This window comes from Maylandia zebra, linkage group LG11, assembly GCF_041146795.1.
Source record: "Maylandia zebra isolate NMK-2024a linkage group LG11, Mzebra_GT3a, whole genome shotgun sequence".
Taxonomy (NCBI): Eukaryota; Metazoa; Chordata; class Actinopteri; order Cichliformes; family Cichlidae; genus Maylandia; species Maylandia zebra.
Window position 1 is genome coordinate 33,916,338 of NC_135177.1, and position 22,590 is coordinate 33,938,927.

Consider the following 22,590-nt stretch of genomic DNA (forward strand, 5'->3'; position numbering starts at 1 on the left):
CACGCCAGGATTCATACCAAATTTATTGAAATATGTCTGTCTCCAAAATAACAAAAGAGAGTATTTACATTTTTTTTTTTTATCTTTAAGCTAGTGAGCTAAAAGCAGGGATTGCGGTTCAAGGTTAATGCCACTGACTCAAAGCAATAAATACATTAGACAATGTGTTTTATTTTGGACAAGTTAGTCATTCACATGGTCTCCCCATTGGTTATCACAATCTTTGATTCGCTTGAAAGGTATTTTAAACCAAACTAGAGTATTAAGTTGAATTGCTGAACTATGTTGCTAGGCAACGGTACTTAAACAGGTGCACAGCTCTGCGTCCGAGCACGACAGAAACCCGTTTGGCCTTAAAAACTTCCCATACCTAGTTAGAGATAAACTTTACAAAGGCTCTATCTAAATTCATTATGACTGACATTAACACGTCTAGCGAAGTGAAATGTACTGACAGAATCCGAAATATACCGAAAGTAAGTCTATTTTAAGATAGCTTATCCTGTGCTATCGTACTGCTATTGTATTGTTTTAGTAAAATAGACCTTTATTTCTCTAATATTAACCATAGTGAACTTTTTTTTTTCTTTAATGCAGGCCGGGAAATTAATACCTCCAGGAGACAGTGTCAAAATCTGCTTACGAGAAGTGGAAAGAGTGAGTTCATTTTTATGTGTTTAGACATGGCATTCAGAGCATCCGGAAGTGGGGATAATTGTTGGAAAGTATAACTTCCAAGTGAAACCCCCCCCCGAAAAATCTCTTGAAGCTCTTTGGACGTCTCTATCTATTATCTCAGTTTAAAACAGTTGTTTTACATCTGTTGGGATTATTAATCAGATTTATTATTATTTTTAGACAAAATGTGTGAAATTGTGGGTTAACTCTTTCCCTGTAAATTTCAGCCCACGACTCCACCGGTGGTGAGGAAATTCCGCAATAGCAACCAGCCCGGACCAGGAACTATCCGAGTCCACACAGGGAAGGCAAATGACCCAGATGTTGGCAGCACTCTTGTTCATGGTGTCATCACCAAAGCACCCCTCACTGTGAGTATGAGCTTCCTGTGATTGTTAAAGGGACAACAGGGAAGGTTTTTAACTAAACTGAAATTTGATAGGTTGATATTTTGTTTAGATCATGACCAATGACTCATGTATTGCTCTGCTTGGTAGTGGATTTAAGGCTCATATAACTTAAATGGAATTGACACAATAAATGAAATGGCATTTATACAGTGCAGAAAATTAAATATAATATAGTATATAAAATTTTCTGGACACACTGTATATTTTTTATTCCATATATATGGAATTTATTTATTTTGTTTTGTTTATACTGCTGTACATCTTTGATGTATGGTAGTACTACAATTTCCTTCACTATTTTACAAAGTATGACTGTGCAATCACAATAAAAAGTTACACTTGAACTAGCACTTAAACTAGCACTTGCTACAAATAATATCCTGTATGTAACTGTGTACAACTGTACTGTTGTTTAAGTTGGACTTTGACTTTGACTTTAGTGACTTAAGTATGGAAGGAAGGAAGTCTCACCACCTTACAGTTGATAAAGTAGTAATAGATTTCATTTCAAGATTTGGAGGATGCTCATATGTGAATTTTTACCTTTTGTACATCAATTTATGATAAAAAAAAAAAAATGTCAAAAACATTGGCAAAAGTTCAAACTATCCTGGATTAAAATACAGTGAGGCTCTCACTTATTCTGTTTTTGTTATCCCTGTTAAGTTTGTGTTCAAATGTGTATGATTTACTTTTGTTTGTACTCTTCATGATTTATGACAAGCTTTAGAGTGCAGATATCAGATATAAGGCTACTTTTGTGCACATTCAAAACACACACATACAGTATACAGGACTGCGCTGTGCACATTGAAGAGAATGGCAACCTCAACATTGAAGTTTACCGGAAGCCCACACACACGGACCAGTACCTCCTCTTTGATTCCCATCACCCTCTGGAACACAAACTTGGGGTAATTAGGACCCTACACCACCGGGCAGAACATGTTCCCTCTAAGCCTGAAGGGAAAAAGAAGGAACACACACATGTAAAGGAAGCACTTAAAACATGCGGTTATCTTAATTGGGCGTTCTCTTTCGAGGATGCCAACGTTCACATTTTGGACAGAGAGGACAGATGGTTTGAAAGAGGAGTGAAAGAAGCCATTTACGTCCCCTGTGAGCGACCATCTTTGAACAGAGGTGGTGGTTTACGACACCAACTCTCTGCCATCTATAATCCAGTTTTGAGATCCCTTCCCAGACGCCTTAACGCCCACTCACATCCTGGGCCATCTGACCTCAGGAAATCACATGATAGGGTGGGGCCAGGTTTCACAATGAGCTCACCCGAAACCCTGGCTGATTGTGACCCACACCCGCTTTCACACCTTGGCTCATGTGATTAGGTAGAGGATCATCAGGGGTCCTTTGTCCCTCTTTGGGGGGAAACTCCCACTGGGTTTAAATCTGGGACTCTCCACCATTTGACCCTTAGAACTGAAGAAGCTTCTCGGATGAGAGGTGAAACGTCTTCAAGTAACTTAAAGAAGTCCAGACCCTTTTCTTTCCAAGCTCCTTTGACTACAATGACCTGGATGACTGAGAACCTTCACAGACACACATACAGTATCTGTGTTTTGGGATGCTCTTTTGGACTTGAGCACATATCAACTGAGATTGATAATGATCAACAAATTATAAGGGATGGAAAATATTAATGTAGGATTACTTAGGAAATGATCAACAACACTTGAAAAAGCACTGGCTCACTACTTACTGGCTTTGTCGTAGAATGAAAAAGCCTAATATTGGACCTTCTCTTCCATTTTCCTTCTTTTCTGACCTGCCTGTGTGCACATGGCATTAGAGGCGAAGCGGTGCAAGAGGATGTATTTGTACGTTTGTATGTTGGAAGTAAAAACGATCTACCCCTGTCAGACGCATTTATTGTACTGCTGTATTATAGTGGTTTCCCTAAGTAAGTCATTTGCTTTTTTCATGATTTTATGTTACCCCTCAAATTGAATTTTCCTAAGAAGCAGACATTGATGATGGTTTTTCTATTTGCTTTCTGGAGTTTTCTCTGTATTCACATCTGTTTTGTGATGTCACCGTGTTTGGAAGCTGGTGCACAATGTTGCTTTGAGTAGAAAATTTAAAGTACACAATGACACATTTAGAATACTGACTGACAATAATCGTTTTACATCATTCCTACAGAGTGAAAGCTTGCTAAATCCATCCCCAAAGACCTTGTTCCAGCAGAAGTTACAAGAACTAAGTGAATCTGTATATGCCTCAAATAAGAAGGCTCCTCTAGGCAGATCATGTGTCCAACGTTCTGAACTCCCCCCATTGTGTAATGAGAAAACTACATTTGGCATAAAAACAGTAAAAGGTATGTATAACATTAAATAAGTCAAAAGCTAATAAAACAACAAGAAAGTTGGTTTAACCTCCTAAGACCGAAACTCATGGCATGCATTTTTAATTTCTCTTTGCTATTTGAGCTATTTGGGACCTGATGAATGTAAAAACAAAGGATTACGTGATTTTCTTTTATTTTTTTACCTGAGTTTTGTTTCTAAGAAAAATGTGATCCACATATGAGGACATTCACTTTAAATTTTGATAGAACAGTGGCAGTATAATGTCCTTGTAAGTGGATATCGGGCTCTTGTAGGGCAAAATTTAGTATTTTGGTCTAGACAACCCAAAATGTGATGTCCACATATGTGGACACCAGGTCCCAGGAGGCTAAGTTTGTAATGGTTGTGTGCTGTCATTGAAACATTTTAAAACTTTTACATTTTTTGTTTTACATTCTAATTTTTCTTATATTTATATATTTTTCTTATATTTCTTTATATATTTTCTGACTATCTCCCGTTCCTTTCATCAAGGTTTGGGTGTGCGTGAGATTATTAACCCTGCAAAAACAGCACAGGAGGTAGAGAGGGAAGCTGAGGTGGCACATGATGCTTACATCCGTAGCCGTAATGCCTATTTTGTTGGTAAGAATGAAGAAAATCATACTATTGATGCTGTCTTTACTCTTTCCACTAACGGTCTATTTCTGGAATTCATTTCATCATTTTCACCACAGTGTGATTATCTTACTTTATTCCAGGTGAACAAATTAATAGAAATTATGACAGGACTCGTTACAGTAAAGACAGCAGGTTTGGGATCCTCACACCTCATTTCAACGATGGCCGTAATCTTGGCAAAACTCTTCATTGGCTGGGTGAATCACAGAAGTAAGCACCGAAATAAAGTGGCCATGCAGCAAATTCTTTTGTTTTTCCTTAACACTGCATATCTGCTCCTTGTCCTTCTAATTTAAAAAGTGAAAGCCAACTCGAATTGTTCATATTTTTTTCTTAGGTTTTACAATCCAGCTGCTTGGAAGAGATCTGGGAACAGAGAGAAGATAGCACAACAAATGGGCAAAACCATCGTCAAGTACTTTTTTTTTTTTTTTTTTTAAACTGTCTGTAATGAAACATATGAGACCTGTAATTATCTCACTAAGATTTTATTTAATTTTCCCATTTCTTTTCATGTTCTTCAGGAGAGAAAAAACGTTGCCTGTTCTGCCTGATCACACGTTTGGAATGGTCTTACCACCGGATGATTTTGGTAAATTTTGTATAAAAATGTTCTCCCGCCTTACATACGGGAATATTTGGTGTGTCCTTAGAAAAAGCTTTTTCAGTTGAAGACAACAAATACTTCCTTTGCAGGCATTGGAGAGCTGATCTACTCCACAGGTCCACGGCAGTACACGAGAGGCCCAGACAGACAGCGCAGCCTGGTGAATGCAGTGAGGCATCACCTCAAGAAGGTCAACTTTGAAAACTTCCCCTCCTTGCTAAAGGCATTCAGACATTATGACAAGGTATGAATAGACTCACAACAGGTTGCCAACTTGTGTTTGATAAGTCAAAGTGCTGGTAGTAAGGAAGTCAAGCTGTTGGTTTTAAGATAAAGCCAGTGATGTGTGACTCTGTGGTAAGATGATTTTCAAAGTAATAGAGCTTTAATTCTCATTTTGCAGACTTGTGTCACACTTCTAAACACATACCGAAGTCTGTATGGGTTCAAAGGGTTGTTATTTATGAAACTAGAAACCAGTACCAAATATTTTGCCCATTGCCTACAGATTCTACATGTTCAAAATGTGTTTATAGGGATTATGAATCTGTTTTTTATGTTAATTACCAGAAAGGAAAGGGGATGATTGACAAAGAGGACCTGCGTGCAGTGTGTCATCAGTTCCAGCTGAACGTCAGTGAGTCGGTCCTGGATGACCTGATGGACTACTGTGACACAGACAAGGACGGGTTTATCAACTTTCTGGAGTTTGCCAACTTTCTCAACTGGAAAGACAAAATGCCCATCAACATTCGAGAGCAGTGCATTATTGCAAATGGTAAGAAGAAGGCAATTTAATCTATCGGTTGATTTTATGCTTCATCACAGAACTAAAACTGCACTGATACCACCGACAATATGGAATGCCAAAAGACGACAGATTTAAGTATTTTTTTTATTTTTTGGTCTGATTAATTTATCTGCAGAGCGTCAAACCAGCTCAGCTCCAGGTGACATAGAAAGAGTGACAGCACAGCTTCATGCCTGTCGGTTGGTTGATCTTGAGGACTTGCAGCCTGTTGAGCCAGGCAGCTCACTGAAAACTCTTAGAAGCCTTAGGCAGACAAGGGCAGCCCCAGACCACTTCAGAACTACCTCCTCCCTCATCGGGGCTGCAGGCGCTGGTCGTTTCCCATCAGGTAAGTCAGGAGACTTTAAGCTGACAAATATGTTTTGCGCTATTAAAGCTGCTTCTCGCTTTGGACAAGATTAAGGAAGGAATATACCAGGAATCCACTGTCATTCACTTCTTCTTAAACACAGATCTTCCTCATGACACAGTTCAAATCACTGTCGTACCAACTCATCAAAACCAGCCATTTTTAATAAAATCAAATACATGAGATATTTTAGATTGTGCATATTTGAAAACATCCTTTTGTATTTTAGAAATGTTTTACGTAGTTTGCTTACTTTTTACTCCCTTCCCTGTACATCATCTGGTCTCTCTTTAAATAGATGGACGTACATACGGGATCCCATCTGTGCGCTCAGATCTTCCAGCTCCTCGCATTAAAAGAGTCAGTGACAAAAACAATTATGGCGATACATCCACAGCTGGAGATCTTCTACATCCATCAGTTCATGCCCTGCAAGGTGTTTATGAGGAACATTTCTTCTGTCCTCGCAGCAAGGAGGAGGTACAGCCTATAGATGAGACTGGGGTGGCACTGTCTATCTTTCAAATCTCACCATCTTTTATTATTTGTATGAAAAAGAACATTATTGTTATTATTATTTGCCAACAGAAACAATTTTACATTTTTTTTCTGACACAGAGGAAAAAAGTTATTACAGCATTGTGCTTTTGAAGTTAGGATAAGTGAGATAAGCGTTTAAAAAGTTATTACACTATAGGTCAGTTGATGCACAACAATGGGGTCTGTTCCATAAAATAAACACCACTGATGTGGGTAATCTCATTTACTGCATCAAAGTCTGGCCCATATAATGTATCTGCCTAAGAAAGGCTTATGTCTGAGTTTTTCTTTTTTCTTTGTTTTTTAAAGATCAATTCAGAATCTTTGCTGGCAGTAAGTCAAACTCATTTCTCATGGATGCTGAACTCTGACCTCTGCCAGGGCTGCCTTTTGTCACTGATTCTGTTCAGTTTTTATGGACAGTTTTTGCTGGAGAGATTTCATGTCTTGGCTGGCTTAGGAATGACTTGGTGTCCCCCCACAATGGTGGAAGAATTACATGCATAAATACGTCTAAATGTGAAATTACTGAAGGCAGGGCTCTAGAGTGCGACCAGCAACCAAATTTTTCAATTTCGTGTGTACATTTGAAAGTACAGGTGGATAGAGAGAGGTGAGTAGCTGGAATAAAGCGATATCAATTCATTAAATCTTGAATCGAGTTTTAAATATAAATGTATTTTGCGGCAGAATCTCAGGTTAAAGCTCACAAAACTATTTGAACAACCACCAAACAGTAAATGAGAGCAGGTAAACGGATTCCACACAAAGATGTAAACACAGAGCTTGGACCCGACGCATCAGAATCAGCTTTCTCTTTCTCGGCTTTCTCACCTGACAGCATGGACATGCCGTCGGGGCTGAAAGCCGACAGCTCGCTGATTCTGAAGCATCGGTCTGCTTTGTGTTTACGTCTTTTTTGTGCTAGATTCTGAGCTGCAGGTTTTGTCTCTCTCCAACCAAATTTACTGAACCAGCAGCAAAACAAGACCCAAACTACGCTTCACATTTAATAAATGTCGTCATGAATTCCCTCTTACCTTTGCTGTTTTGCTTTCACCACGATAAAAATCACGCTGTTGTTTTTAGTTTGTTTGTTTGTTGTTGTTTTTTTGGGGTTTTTTTTACTTAGGCTTTCTCATCAGAGGTCATTTAATTTCTGCTGTTCAATACTGAAGAAATTTAAACTTTTTAAAATTATGCAAAATATGCATAATTACTACTGCAGTATATTTTCAAGGTTATCTGCTAGAATCAGAATCAGAATCAGAATGGGGTTTATTGCCAAATGTTGAGCAGGTTTACAACATTAGGAAATTGCTGCGGTGCTTCAGTGCAAACACAGTGTCATAAATAGCACTTAAATAGACATGGAAAAAAATAAAAGTAGGGATAAGAATTAAAAGTGCTACGTGGGAAGATATGTGCATGAGATATACATGAGATATATACATGAGAATAAGAATTAAGAGTGCTACGTTGAAAGATATAGCCAGATATAGCCAGGCCAGGAAAATCTCCTTCATGTTTTTCTGTGTTTTATCCTCAGTTACTTTGATACAAAGGCATCTGCTGCTGTGATGCTACACCTCTGATAAAGCCTCACATGTATCAGTACTGATAAATGATCAGAATTATAATATTTCTGACTGTCTGGGTAAAAATTAATCTAATCGAATCGGGACCTTGTAATTCGGAATCGAATGGATTATAGAAATCAGTGACGATGCCCAGCCTTAGTGAGTAGCCTAGGCCTGACAGAAGTGGATGTAGGTGTGGGTAATAAAAAAAGATGAAAAGAACTATTGATAACTTTTTTGTTAAGTTAAGGCCTGATCCGCCTGAAATTCATAGCCAGTGCTCTGACACGGAGCCATCAATCTCTGAACGCTGAAAAAGCACAGTGTATCCAGAAAACACATTATATGCTGCGATAAATGCACTGTCCAAGTGTCCCCTCTCCCCACTGCCTTTCAGTGACAGGCAGCAGCAAACAGGTCGTCAAAGGAGGCCAATGTGATGATTAAGTTTAACATTGTCTACAATATTGCCAAAGCATTTTAAGCACAAGCACTTTTTCAGTAACTTATCTTTCTTGTAGAACTGTGCTCCAAATAAAGAACTTTGTGTTGACAAGATTGTTAGTTAATCATTTGCAAATCAATATTGTCTGTATGGACAGAAAATTTCCCCCCCAAAAAGTGCGAAGTATAAAACTGCGGTGTTAAGCGGTGCAGTTGAAAAATTTGGGTGCTCTTAAATTTTGTGCTGGTGCGCCTAAGAAAAGTCGCACCAGCACAACCTTGGCAACAAGTTAGTCTAGAGCCCTGGAAGGTGTAGAAATACAGTATAAAATGCAAATGAAATGGTGAAAGTAATCAGGAGTCCTTCCAGAGAGCTGAAAAATAAAGTCAGAACAGAAGTACCAGAAAGTGCAGTTCCTCTAAGACCACTTAAGGCTGGCTTCAGAAGTGTGTCAGCTCCTCTAGAATCTCATGTTTAAAGTAGAGCAGATATAAACCATTTTGGTGTCCACAGCTAATTTCCCGCTTTATTAGAACATTTTTAAAAATAACTAGTTTAAACTGTAAACGCCAAATGTAGGAATAATTAAGCGCATGGCTGCTCTGAGTGTCACGTAGGTGCCAAGACACTCTTCTAACCTCAATTAATTCAAGTTACTGAACAAGACTGTCCAAGAGGTCTCCACTCATGAGTTTTCAGTTAAATTGAAGCAAGAATTTTTTATGTTAGCACTAATTAACAATCTGTGGATGCAGCTTACTAAGTCAGGTTGGTAGCCTTAGCTAATAGCGTAGCCCCCCCTCACTCTTGTCCATTTACGAGCCATTCTGGTTCCAAACACATAACCAAAGATTCAACAAACAAAATACCAACCCCAATCCGTCAAAGTTACCGTCTATAGTCCAGTCCAGTCTTTTATACATATTATGGTCTTTCTGTTATCAGCCTGCCAGATTTAAAAATATTTTACCATAGAGAGTTGGGGGCTGCCAGACTCCATTTATGAAAGAATAACAGAGCGATGACAGTGATGAGTAAGAAATGGCAGACAACAGTGTGCCTGAGCAGCTTCACTGCTTGACTTCATTGCTTGAATCTTTCTTACTGTTACTGACATATTTCTTACAGATTGCAACGATCTTCAGGAATGCTGGTGTGAATATTTCGGAGGAGACGTTTGAGGAAGCCTGGGAACTCGCGTCAATGAAGCAACCGACCAGGGAGGTTTGTGTGGAGAATTTCCGCAACGTTCTCAGGGAAATAAAAGCAATGTAATACCGAAGGGTTTTTTTTTTTTTAACACTAACAATTTTCCTCATCCATAGAAGTTTGTCCTTCTCACAAAAATTTGTTTTAGTTTGTTAGGAAAGCTTTTTTTAAACCACCATTCTCATAATTCTCACAGCTTATTGTCAGCTAAAGTCTTTTTTAAGAGCAGGAAAGAACGCTGTTTGCATTTCCTCTGTCTTTGCAACAGGGGAACTTGCAGTGCATAGGCTGTTTAAATGATTTCAGAGTCAGCTATGAAAGATCTGCATTGATATGAAAATATTCCAAAGAGACTGAGTTAAATTTGAATCCTTTCTGTGCTGCTACAGTCTTCAACAAAACAAAAACTACTGCTGATGAAAACTGCATCTTCTACACAATCGCGTGTTATATATTTTATGGATAAAGATCTACTTACCTGAATTAAAATTAAAATGTAAAAATATATAAAAAGGACGCAAGAAATGAAACTGTTTTTAAAAATCTTGACCTATTTTTTGGATTAAGGCTTTGTAGGTTGCTGCCTTTTATGTTATTTAATGAATTTGCTGGAAGCCACTTAACAGTTTCTGGCAGAACACCCATTCAAAAAGGAGGTTATGTGAAGAGACATACTGCACTTGCTGTGGTATTTTATTTTTTTCACTATATGGAATTATTTCTTGCGTCATTGAATTGGTCGTATGCAATGTTACGCTGAAGACCTGAGATGTTCTTTGAAGCTCTATTTTCATCACTGGGAACAGCAACAAACAACTTATCTCCTTTATGCATCAGAGCAGATTTTACAGCTATTAAGCACATTTTTTACTTTAGGCACTCTTGAGATTTCCTCAGAGAGCACACACAGGTGTACTTTTTCATACCAAACATCACAGATTTTTGGGTCCCATTCAAAACTTGTTTTGATCTATAGTTTGTTTATCTTGCCTGAATATCGTGTCTGTATCAGTATAACAAAAGTGCACACACACAAATGAATATCAGAGAAATTGTGATGCTGAGTGGCATAAACAGTTTTAATCAAAAATACTTCATTGTTCAATTAATTTGTTTTGATTTTTGTTTTAAAAACACTGATCATGTTTTGGGCTTCGTATGAAGTTGATGTCACCCATCATTAATAGGAACAGCACATTTGCCACGTCAGCATTTCAGTATTATGTCAAAAGTTTGTAGTGATGTTTCTATCCACTGATCAGAGTGTTCAGGTGCTTCAGTATTTCAGTCCCTGGACCCTTCATGTGCTGACGTGACTACTACATTGCAACTTGCTCCTAGTAGTTGCCAACCCTCTCAAATGGCAGCAGTATATGAATAAGTGAATGAAAATCAAGTTTAGTGTTTTTAGGCGTGCTTTGTTTGAGCAAACATTTTCTGTTTATTGGAAACAACATGCCATCCTTTGTTGGCATATAATAAGCTGCTGTGAAGCAGTGTTCAGTTATGATTAAAATGCAGCTGTCAGTAAATACTAAGTATGTTCTCTGAATCTTATCTCTTTTTTTCTGTCTAGAAGTAGTATTAACTTTGATTTCCACACATATTTATCCCGTAATTCTATTAATCAACCTTATAATGAGACTCTGACAGAGACAGCACAATGAATCTGAAGCGTCCTGGAGCTGGGACACATGCAAACATACAAATACACATTAAAGAAAGCATGAGGAATTGTTTGCAATCTGCTTCGCTAACCAGATTAATGAACTAGTTGGCGTCTAGCCTGGACTGATTCACACGTCAGAACATACAAAAAAACAATAAAATAACTAATAAAAACATTAGCTTTTGTATATTCACCACTTGTTTATGTTTTCTTGTTAATTTCCATTAAAGTGAGTGATGCACAGGCATGTTAAATTGTTTAATGTACTCTCACCATATCCATGAGCATATTGACACGTACTAAGCTAACCACACTCATTTAATCCCATTATGACTCGGTGAGATGCTTGACTGGAACTATAAAAAAAAAAAAAAAATCCCCCCCCCCCACGCAAACTTCCGCAGACCCCGCGTATTACCATGCAGGAAAATTAGACTAATCCTCAGCGTGTTTCATTATGCATGAATTAGCGGACGCTAATGACAGAATCCTCTCTGTTTGTCAGATATGTTGTCAACATTAATAATACTGCAGCAAGCTTTAACAGAATTGGATGACACGCAACATTCACGAGCCTGTCAAATGTGATGTCTTCGACAAGTGACACATTGCTGGCAGTGACTGTGGGCACAAACACAAGCTAAGGTGGAGAATTTTATGGCAGAATTAGTCATTCTTGCTTGGAGCAAAACGATACTATTATAACTATTTTCATTTTGTACAAGATTTGTGTTATGCTCTCTTTGGCCCATCAAGAACTGGCTTCAACTTTGTCGCTGGCAGCCATCTACTAGAACATATGTCCCTTTCTGCTTGCTACAGAAAGTGGATTTTCTTCCCTGATGCTTTTTTTTTATCACTAACAGAATTCCGGTATTAGTTGAATACCAGAATACAGATCTAATATTAACAAAGTTTTCTCTTGGCCTTTATAATAGTCACTTGTGGGAAAAACTATTCTGCAGTGCTCCACAAAGTACCAAAGTACTCCACAAATTTGGCACTGCATGTCTGCACAAGTATTCAAAACCTACTTTAGCAACAATTTAACCACTAACAGGTGGGATTTCAATGTGTTGTTCTAGTTGCTGATGAAGCTGCAAGCAGAAATGAATAAAGAAAAAGAAATGCTAAACTGAACTGCAGTGTGAAACCTGAGCTATTAGCTCACATGGATTACTTTTACATACACTGACTTTATTATTTTAAACTTTGGCCACTCTAGCAGTATATATAAGGCAGGAAGTAAGGAGCATAAGCCCTTAGGTTTTCTTTAAGGCTTTTTAATGTGGGGATAAGAAACTGCAGAGGCAACCATTGGTGTAGAGCAGGGGTGTCAAACTCCAGTGCTTGAGGGCCGATGTCATGTCAAACTTGTAAATGTGTCCCTGCTGCAAAACACCTGAAAAAAGGTAGCAGGTCTTTAGCAAGACTCTGTAGAACTTGAATGCATGCTGAGGTGGCAGCTCCTAATGTAAGTGTAAAAATGTACTTTTATTGCACCATGCTCATTCACTCATGAGCTGCTGCAACATGAATCAAATGACTGAATTGCCACCTCAGCATGCAGTTAAGTTCTGTAGAGTCTTGCTAATGACCTACTAATTTTATTCAGGTGTGTTGCAGCAGGGAGACATTTACAAGTTTCATGACATCAGCCCTGGAGGACTGGAGTTTGACACCTCTGGTGTAGAACAAATGGAATCTGTTGGGTCCTGATTTTCATCAGGGAAAGGACAGAAATTGGTGATGCAGTTTATAGATAGAACATACTGGTACTCAGACACCAATCAGATCATTATTACTTCTTAGTTTCTAGAAAAAATACCTGTGTATCTCCATCATAATTTGTAGTTTCTTTTTCAGATTTAATAAAAATAACTTTTGGAACGTGACAAAAGATATCATGGTTACAGCTGTAATACAATGACAAATGACCAAACTCAATTTAATAAAGCATGTACTTGACAGGTCCCAAAAAAATAAGCATGTACATGAAGTTGGTCAATGATCCAGAAAATAACTTCAATCTGTTCATATACTGTTTTTGTCTTTGGAGTGTCTATTAAAGGGATAACATTTTCAATAAGAAAACACAAACGAGATAGTCAACAGACCATAAGAACAGTAATGGTGAAGCATATACAGAATCTCATTTAAAAATGCCTGACGGGGGTTGACAGGTGAATCAGAGAGACTGTACAGTACCACTACTTCTAGTCTGACATGTAAGGCTTTAGGGGCATCAAAGAAAAACCATCAAGTAGTACTCAGTGTCTGCACAGCTCCAGCACTCTGGGTCCCATTTAATGTGATCCAAATGGAAAATGATCAGTACAGTTTCTCACTTTGAAGGTTGCCTTCCATGCGAAAGCAAAAAATGACAAATCTGAGCAAAGCTGAGTCAGATTATTCAGCTAGTTTCCAGTGCCAGTGCCAAACAGTGGTAACAGTCCAGTCAGAAGAGGCTCCCCTCGTTAGCTCTCGGTGGAATCTGCGACGACACGAAGCAAAGATGGTTAAAAACTTCCCACACTGTTAATCATGCACATCCTAGATTAGTAGTACAAGTTTATTGAAAGTGCTGAAAGAAAAGATGGACCGACTAACCCTGACATTCAAACTAAGTTTTGGTTCTTGTCTCACCTTGAAAATAATTGTATATAATTCTGAAAATGGCGCCTGTTTCATGCCAAACTGTCGGTTTCATGTGAGCCTTCAGGATAACATTTGAAGTGTAACAGGATTTCTCAGAGAGGATTTTAAGACCTGGAACAATAGGACAGAGAATCTGGCTAACTAGATAGGTGGGTATTAGGTAGAATAGCCACACACTGTGGTCCAACAACTGGATTACTGGCTGAGAACAGAAAGAGGCTTTGACTGTTAGCACTGTGTGGGTGTGGAATGATTTGTCTTTTTGTTTAACCAGCAAACTTTATTGAAGAATTTAACATACTCAGAGCTGGATTCCAAACTACAGGAAGTTAGCAGACCTTTGCAGTGAAGGAATTGCAGTTATGCCAACGTTTCTTAACACTTTAAGGCAAAAAAAAGAAGCCACAATTCTTTGTTGATATTTGGTGAAATAATAGAAAATAAAGTTACAAGTTACTGCTTATCTTTTACAGTCAGTCAGTGATCAAGCACAGAATAACAAAGGTTTATGATGTGGCATCAGATTTCTGCACAGCCAGGTTGCTTTCAAAGAAAAAAAAAAGATTGATTTGCTTCATTTCAGGTATGTGACGGTAGTGGGTGTTGTTCTAAACACTGACCAACAGACACAACTGTGCCTGAATGCATCATATATCAACAGTGACAGAGGACTAAAAGTTGCTGCCTCTCAGTTTGTTTTTTCACACATCATCCCTGCACACATTGTGTGATAGCAGAACCAGTCACATGACCATTCAAGTACACTGAACATGCATCTGCCATCGTAAACAGGAAGCTGAAACTGTTTGATTTCTTGATGGGGAGGAAGAACCATGATGGTATAAATGAATTCCTTTGCCTAGATGCATGATTTTAAAGAATGGTTACATAAAGTGACTAGAAGCACGAGGAGATGATGACTGTGAAAAGAGCGTAATACGCTGATAAGATTTTCAAACTCCAAGTAGCTTAGCAGCATTTCCAAAAGTCTCAGTTTTAAAGTTCCATAAGCACCGCAGTAGTGTGGCTGTTGGTCATAAACCAACCTGCAAATTCAGAGTCTAAAATGAATCAACACAGAAACTTAATAAACTTCAGGTCCTCACATGGCCACTGTGGCTGGCTCCAAAAGAACATGATATTTGACCCCAGGGATATTAGATTTCTGTCAGTGCGCCCCAGGGCGGCTGTGGCTACAATGTAGCTTGCCATCAACAGTGTGTGAATGGGTGTGTGAATGGGTGTGTGAATGGGTGGATGACTGGATGTGTAAAGCACTTTGGGGTCCTTAGGGACTAGTAAAGCGCTATACAAATACAGGCCATTTTTACCATTTCATATATCTCTGGATGCTGGTAAAGCTCAAATTTAACTGTGTGGGTGATTTGGGGCAGGTTTGATTTTAGTGTAGTGGTTAACACATTCACCTAATGAATGAAAGATCACACACAAATTCCTGGGAGGAAGCACACCTGGACATCCAGCCTAAAAAAATCAGCCAAATCAAACATTTAGATCCATTTGTTATGGCGATCATAAGGGAGCTACAAAAGAAGCTTCTATCTGTCAAATATTATTAACAACTATATTACATAAATATTCCTGCTAACCCAGCTAGTAAGCAAAATTCCACCTTCTCAATGAAATATGGTCACTTCTGGTTTAACCCCCCCCAAATGGTAACAAAAAGGCTTCAAAATATGTCAACCAACCCATGGGTGACATCCCAGTGAATATGTTCATCTGTTATATAGTCTTATTCCACAATTCTAAAAAGTTTTTAAAAACAAAAATGAAAAAGAGTTTTTAAAGCAAACTGAAAGCAGAAATAATTGTTTTACCCTTTTTTTCCTACCAGTACTATTTTTGTTTCTTACTTTCAAGTGACTGAAGTAGCAGTAGAAATATACATGTCACTTTTGCCACTTTCCTTAAGAGGGGCATTAAATACAACACAGACCCTCATCCATGGGATCCTTCTGAACATTTCACTGTTATTCTTTCTGCATTTACTTTAAAAACCTTCAACTCACCACCAGCAGCTCTGCTCCCCTCCCAACAAAAACAGACCTGCTGTATGCTGGAAGGCCTGCAGGTAGCTTTGAGCTTTTGCCAACATAAGATTATCTCTAAGCAAATATTTGTACACTTTAATTTTGCATCAGCATAGCCTATATGGAGAAGTAAAACAAACAAAGATTTGGGCACATTTCAGCAAATTAATGATCAAAAGTTTTCTTTAAGCAAAGAAAGAGCAGACATAGCTTCAGCTCTGCTAACATGCCAGAGCTGAATGAGGAAATATTTGTTTCAAAGCCATGCTTCTGGATGATTGGCTTGTTTGTGATGTTGACAGATGACGAGATGAGTGCTTACTCATAAACAGCAGTTACAATTTTCTTCTGTGGGCCGCCGTCTTCACTGGATCCCACTTTGAAGATTTTTGTACCCTCAGGGTCATCGGGTCCTTCATGTGATGACAGGATCCAAAATCTCATGACGATATAGCAAAACTTCCTACCTGCAAGAAAAAAAGACAGAAATCAGAGTCCGTCCTGCTGTTCATATCACTTCCTCATCCCATGTTCTGATTTCACAAACTGACCATACTGATCAAAGACGACAGAGATGTCCTCTGGAAGCACAAATACAATATCATCCGTTTGGACACCGAGCTGCTTCCTCTGAGCATCAGTGAGAGACCCACACCTCTTCTCAACATATTCCAACATCTGGAAGGAAAAACAAGACGATCATTACTAAAAAAAAGACTGAAAGTGGGAAAAAAAAGTCTTAATTTGACATAAATACTAAATGTTAGATTTTTTTAACACTAACAGTTTGATACAGTCCTGTACTGTCTGTGTGAGACCGTCTCAACAAAGTCAGCTTTTTTTAAATACACCTTTGTTATGTCTTTGATGTGTTACCTCATTGGACACTATCCCCTTTAGCTCATGATATCTGCCGTTGGACATCTTGTTGGAGACATGAACCAAGGCCTGGAATGGATGAGGAACAAAAAGGTGGCTTATTCTCTTTAACCACAGTATTTAATAAAAAGCCGCGATTCCTGATGGTACAAGTGTGTGTTTGCATCTTTAAAACGGGTTTACAACCTGCCATGTTGCCTCAGGCTGGGTAATAACCAGAAAAATAAATAAATACACAATCTTAAAAGTCTCTAGTTGAAACTGTAACTGCTCTGCTGCTTTCAGTCGTGTTATGTGTTCTTCATTAGCACAATGAACCTGCCCAGTTTTCACCTTGGCAGGTTCATTCAGTAGGGGTGGTTGTAGCTCAGATAGAAGAGCAGGTCATCCACTAATCAGAAGGTTGGTGGTTCAATCCCTGGCTGCGTGTGCATTCACTGAAGGTGGAAAGCATTTGTTTATGGGGGGAATGCTTTTTTTTTGGGGGGGGGGACAAGCACATGTGGGACAACACTGCTATTAAAAAAAGTAAAGCTGAAGATAAACAGGCGGATGAAGGTCACGTGATGTGATGCAAACTTTAGCACAGAGCAAAATGTTATTTAGCGAGGTATAGTTTAATGTGGTGTTGTCCCACCTACGTTATCCAATCCATGACCTCTTGATGTATCAGATGTAAACGTGTATTTACTACTAAAGGTAACTCTTTCAAACAATGGTCCATATGAAGCATGAAAAATTTGCTTTTTATTATTGACAGTACTGATGAAAAAGTAAAACGGCCTGTCGGTATTTACCTGCTTCACACCTCTTTCAAACTCCTCAGAGTTGACGTCTAACTCAAAGTACAGATCAAGTGCAAACATGATGACCTTACACCTGATCCATGTGATCGGGTCTGGAATGCCGACCACGGAGATAGCGGGCCGGCGGCCGGAGCTCTCCTTGGGCCCGTCAGCTCCATGCTGCGAGCAGAACAGTCTGTGTTTCACACCGGCGAACACGAGCCTCCGGCCCGGCGCCACGGTGTAAAGACGCACGGAACGCACAACCGGACCGTCCCACTGCCGGTGCGCAGCCGGCTGCTTGCAGCTGTTCTTGCGGGCACAGACCCCCGCTGTACAGGCCACGAGGCCGCCGAACTCCCGGCATGCGGCGAGGCTGCTGATCCGCTGCATCAGAGCGGGAAGGACACAGCGTTAAGGCTCCGTGTCCACCACAGACCGGGGCGACAGCCTCCATCCACACTGCAGCCTCTTCTAACCTTATGCAACTCACCCCATATTGTACCCATAATGCCTATGGTGAAAACGACGTACACATAACAGTGCTGCTTTCAAGAACTGTTGGAAATTTTAACAATCGGAGCAGTTAGGCCCAATGACTGTGTGTGTTTGGCCTTGCCTGTGCTGGGGTTCGTCTTCGCTTTCACAGAACTCTAGCACTCGGTCTGCTGCTGTTTACTTTGAACAATCACTACAGTATTGTTACATTTTTATAAATATGTTTTTATTGCTTTGAAGTCTTAGACTCTTGAACTATGCTATCCTACAAGTTAGTATGCTAAACAGTACATATAATGATCATATTCAACTTCTGCAACATTTTCAATAACGATCTGCTACATTTTATTTCCTGTTTTTTTATATAATATTCATTACCGATTTGAGCACAGACAGATAATGCTCAGTATTTTCTGGCAAAATGTGTGACTACATATTTATACCGTATTTTACACAGTCGGTCCTTCAGATTGAATTCAGATTGTTTTTGAAAGACTAGACTGGATCTGCGTAAGAGTTCTATGCGTGAATGGCACTCATTGGGGGTATTTAAAGGCAGCAAAGTGGTTTTACTGATAGGATCCAGTAGAGGGAGATAAATACTCATTTATCGTGTGCGTGTGTGTGTGTGTGTGTGTGTGTGTGTGTGTGTGTGTGTGTGTGTGTGTGTGTGTGTGTGTGTGTGTCGAATAAGGGAACTAGAAAACAAACTTTACGTGTGTCTCTGCCCGCATGTAGTCTATTATAAAAACAATAAAAGAGAACATGTAAAAGAAAAAAGCAGCAGCAACACACACACACGCACGCACGCACATGCACACACACACACACACACACACACACACACACACACACGCACACACACACACACACACACACACACTGAGTTGTTCACACGGGCCAGCAGTTTTAGCCAGGCTTTTGTTTTCTGAGCAGGTGCCCAAAATGATTGTGCGAAAATGTGAAATTTGATCAGCAGACCAAAACATCATTAAGTCCCCGCTGTTCTCGGTGATTGCAGGTCAGCTCCGCTGTATCGTCGCGCTCTCCCTCCTCTGTGCACACACGCGCTCGCACGCATTCAGCAGACACCTGCGCGCGGCCCCGCCCACCTGAAGTTCTCCCAACTAATTTTATTTATCAATAATTAGCCGCGCAGCACTTGGTTATTTGAAATTGCGCTCAGACACGGAAACCTTTCCGGGATGTATCATAGTAATTATATGTGTCAGTTGAGAATGCTTTTTACATCTGCCAGTGGAGTGGAGCAGAATATTAACGACTCCTCGCTGGGTGGGATTAATTGTTGGAGAATCTGCAGTTTAATACACAAGCGAGGAAGAGTTAGAGTCCGGGTTGCTGTTTATTGCACCATTGGTAAATTAAACATACACAGTCTGAACTGACACAGGGAAGGTCCCCAAGACAGGGCCACGCTGTGCACTAACAATGCAGGGCACGATCAGAGACATTATCAGAGCAAGTTGTGGAATTCAATGAATCCTGGACTTGAAATCTGTGGGAGAAGTAGCAAAGACTGGAGTGGAAGTATTATTTAGATGGGCAAATTTCGCCTTATTTGAGGGCAAATTCAGGGTTCATTAAGTTTGAAAGATTTTCATCAGATTTAGAACAGATTCTATACCTGCACTTGTACACAGCAAAATCTCCAGTGTTAAATTAACACTAGAGAGTGTCTATATGGGTCCACTCCTCTGGGTGTTAAATACAACACTGTTGAGTGTTAAATTAACACTTCTGACAGTGTTATATGTTTAAAAGTAACCTAGTCAGTTTTGAAGATTAACAAAGACTAACACTGAGCAGTGCTGATTTTCTAACACTGGAAAATAACTCAGAATGTTAGAAATATTCCAGTGTTAGAAAATCAGCACTGCTCAGTGTTAGTCTTTGTTAATCTTCAAAACTGACTAAGTTACTTTTAAACATATAACACTGTCAAAAGTGTTAATTTAACACTCAACAGTGTTGTATTTAACACTCAGAGGAGTGGACCCATATAGACACTCTCTAGTGTTAATTTAACACTGGAGATTTTGATGGTAAAAATGTTCTTTTAGATAAATCTGTAAGCTTTGCAGGGTTGTAGAAGGACTTTGGTGTTATTTAGCTGAAAATAACAAATCTGAAGCTGCTCAAATTCTTGTAAAGTTCACATTAGTGAAACTTTTAGGTCCCCAGGTCTCTCCTCATGTTGTTGTATTGCAAGTGTAAGTAATTGTGATGTTGTTTAAAGGTGATCACATACAGCCATATTAAAGTCTTGTGTATCGTTTGGGGTCATTTGAAGAGCTGAACTTGACTTAAAGGTAGTGTACCTTCTTCAGTTGAGGTTGGTTTTGAGATTTTCGGGCGTCAGTATCTTCAAATGGGACTGTAAATGAGTCATAATTACTAAATTAATAAATGAAGGTAATTTCCCTCCAAAATATTTGGCAGATTTATAGCCTTCGAGGCCGAGCAGTATTTCTGCTCTTTCTGAATTCATTCAATCTAATTTCCTGTTAGTCTTATAATGTTGTAGTGTCGGACCCTCAGGGTGTTATTATTGTCACTCAGTATCACAGCGTGTGAGCTGTAACACTGCAGCCTGCGTCTTCGCTGGGTCCGTTCCTCTGTTGTGCCACTGAAAGGCACTGTTGTCCACGGCTGAGCTCCACGCTGGTGTAACGTGCTCTAACAGAGATGAACATATCGTGCTGAACAAACCCTCCAGAGTGCACGAGGCAGGTCACTGAGAGTAAATATGGACACTGGTTCATCAGAGGCAATGAGACAACTCCATCAATAAACAACATGTGGATATAAAATATAAGGGCACGCTGTCTGGGTGGAATCACAACTATAGCACATCTTAGACGTCACAAAATGAATGTAAATGGCACTTTAGCTTTGCTGTTCACGTGGGAGGACGAGGTGAAATGTCTCACTTTAACTCAGTGGTTTCTAACCTGGGGATTAAAACAAATAATGACAAGAAAGCAGAAACATTTCTCAGCTCAAGAAAATGATGACGCTATCCAAATAAGTACCTGTTAACTGCTGCCTATAACGCACAATATATACTGTAATTATTTTTTTGAGCTGGTATTTACAGTGCTTCTATAGCCCTACTGACCACACACAGTGATATACTGTACAAGCCAAATTTATCAGTTTCTTTATATGTTCTTTATTTTTCTGGCATTCACACCCACAGCCATGCATGCCAGTGAACTTTATCTGTATACCGAGTGAAATTTAAATATGCAGTCCCTCAAAATTGTTTCAGTGAAACAAAACGAAACAAAAGTCATAGAAGCTGAAATTACAGTCAAAATGGTAATGACTTATAAGTGTGTCACATTATCGCCTAATATTTGTAAAGCTGAGGTGTTTGGATGTATCCTTTTTTTAATCTTTGCCATTTAAAATGCAATCAGTAAACCAAAAAAGCCAGATACAACCTGTACCATTGTGCCACAAGAAGAGGTTGCGTTGGCTCATATAAAACCGATTCATATATATATTTATATCTACATTTTCTTTTTTTTACAAAAGTGGTATTTTGCAATTTCAAATTTTATTTTATTTTTTACATTTCTTCATAATCCGGTTTTTAGAACTACTTGGTCAACTTTGTGTTGGAAAGGATAGCGTGTTAAATCTGAAAATATGTTGTTTTTGTAAATTTGAATTTAATCTGGGCCACAGGTATTGGATTTTGTGTGAGCTGGCAGGGAGCCACACACAATAGCAGGCACAGGTGTTGACCAGGAAAAAAAAGAGACAGAGTGAAAGAGAAAGAAAGAAAAGGTAGAGGTGGAAAGTGATTTGAATTATCATTGCAGAATACATTTGGCATGGCTGCAGCGGAAAAAGCTTTAAATAGAGTCGTAAAGTTTTTATTTAAAACGGACGCACGGGCATTTCCAAAATTCACATTTCCGCACCTCTTTTGTGTCTTTTTTTCTGCCGGAGTGAACCGTCAATTTCCAAATGCAGAACTCGTTGATCAAGAGAGCAGATATCTTTAACTTAAACGTCGAGTAATGAGAGAAATTAGCACAAATGCTCTTAGTAATAGTTTCTGATTTATTTTTTTTTCACTCACAAATTATTTTTCAACTTGTTTTTGTATCTGCGCATAAATTAAAAAAATCGGCTGAAATTTATTATTCATCTGAGATGTGATTAATATGCAAAATTATGCAAATTAAGATGCAATTAGGCTCCAATTCTCTAGTGGAATTTTCCATTATAATTTAATACAAAGTAACAGAGTAATTGGTGTCACGTGTAATTACGGTTACTCAAGTGCACTTTCAGGCATGCAAATGATTCGCTATATGTTGGTTATCCTATGCAAATGTACCATGTGGTGTTTTAACAAGTTGAGGAAAACACAATGGGCGCGTGGTTACC

The 22,590-nt window shown here is 39.0% G+C and overlaps 2 protein-coding genes across 3 annotated transcripts; one reads left to right on the top strand and one right to left on the bottom strand.

Annotated features, from left to right (window-relative positions):
• The first annotated feature begins 266 nt into the window (after positions 1 to 266).
• Positions 267 to 11,314, top strand: efhb (EF-hand domain family, member B). Its single transcript, XM_004568525.4, has 13 exons — positions 267 to 476; positions 598 to 657; positions 906 to 1,049; positions 3,252 to 3,429; positions 3,935 to 4,045; positions 4,162 to 4,291; positions 4,419 to 4,496; positions 4,606 to 4,673; positions 4,778 to 4,932; positions 5,259 to 5,466; positions 5,615 to 5,827; positions 6,147 to 6,328; positions 9,542 to 11,314. Exons 1-13 carry the CDS (start codon positions 414 to 416, stop codon positions 9,686 to 9,688), a joined length of 1,737 nt encoding a protein of 578 aa, XP_004568582.3. The 5' UTR covers positions 267 to 413; the 3' UTR covers positions 9,689 to 11,314.
• Positions 11,315 to 13,213: 1,899 nt separating this feature from the next.
• Positions 13,214 to 18,166, bottom strand: si:dkey-82o10.4 (m-AAA protease-interacting protein 1, mitochondrial). 2 transcript variants are annotated; one of them, XM_004568527.5, is made up of 5 exons: positions 17,680 to 18,166; positions 16,880 to 16,951; positions 16,555 to 16,681; positions 16,326 to 16,470; positions 13,214 to 13,785 (listed from the first exon to the last, which is right to left on the bottom strand). In XM_004568527.5, exons 1-5 carry the CDS (start codon positions 18,058 to 18,060, stop codon positions 13,701 to 13,703), a joined length of 810 nt encoding a protein of 269 aa, XP_004568584.1. In that variant the 5' UTR covers positions 18,061 to 18,166; the 3' UTR covers positions 13,214 to 13,700. The 2 variants fall into 2 exon arrangements, with proteins under 2 accessions (XP_004568584.1, XP_076746340.1); XM_076890225.1 differs by lacking the exon at positions 13,214 to 13,785 and having other exon boundaries at positions 16,341 to 16,470; positions 16,560 to 16,681.
• Positions 18,167 to 22,590: the final 4,424 nt, after the last annotated feature.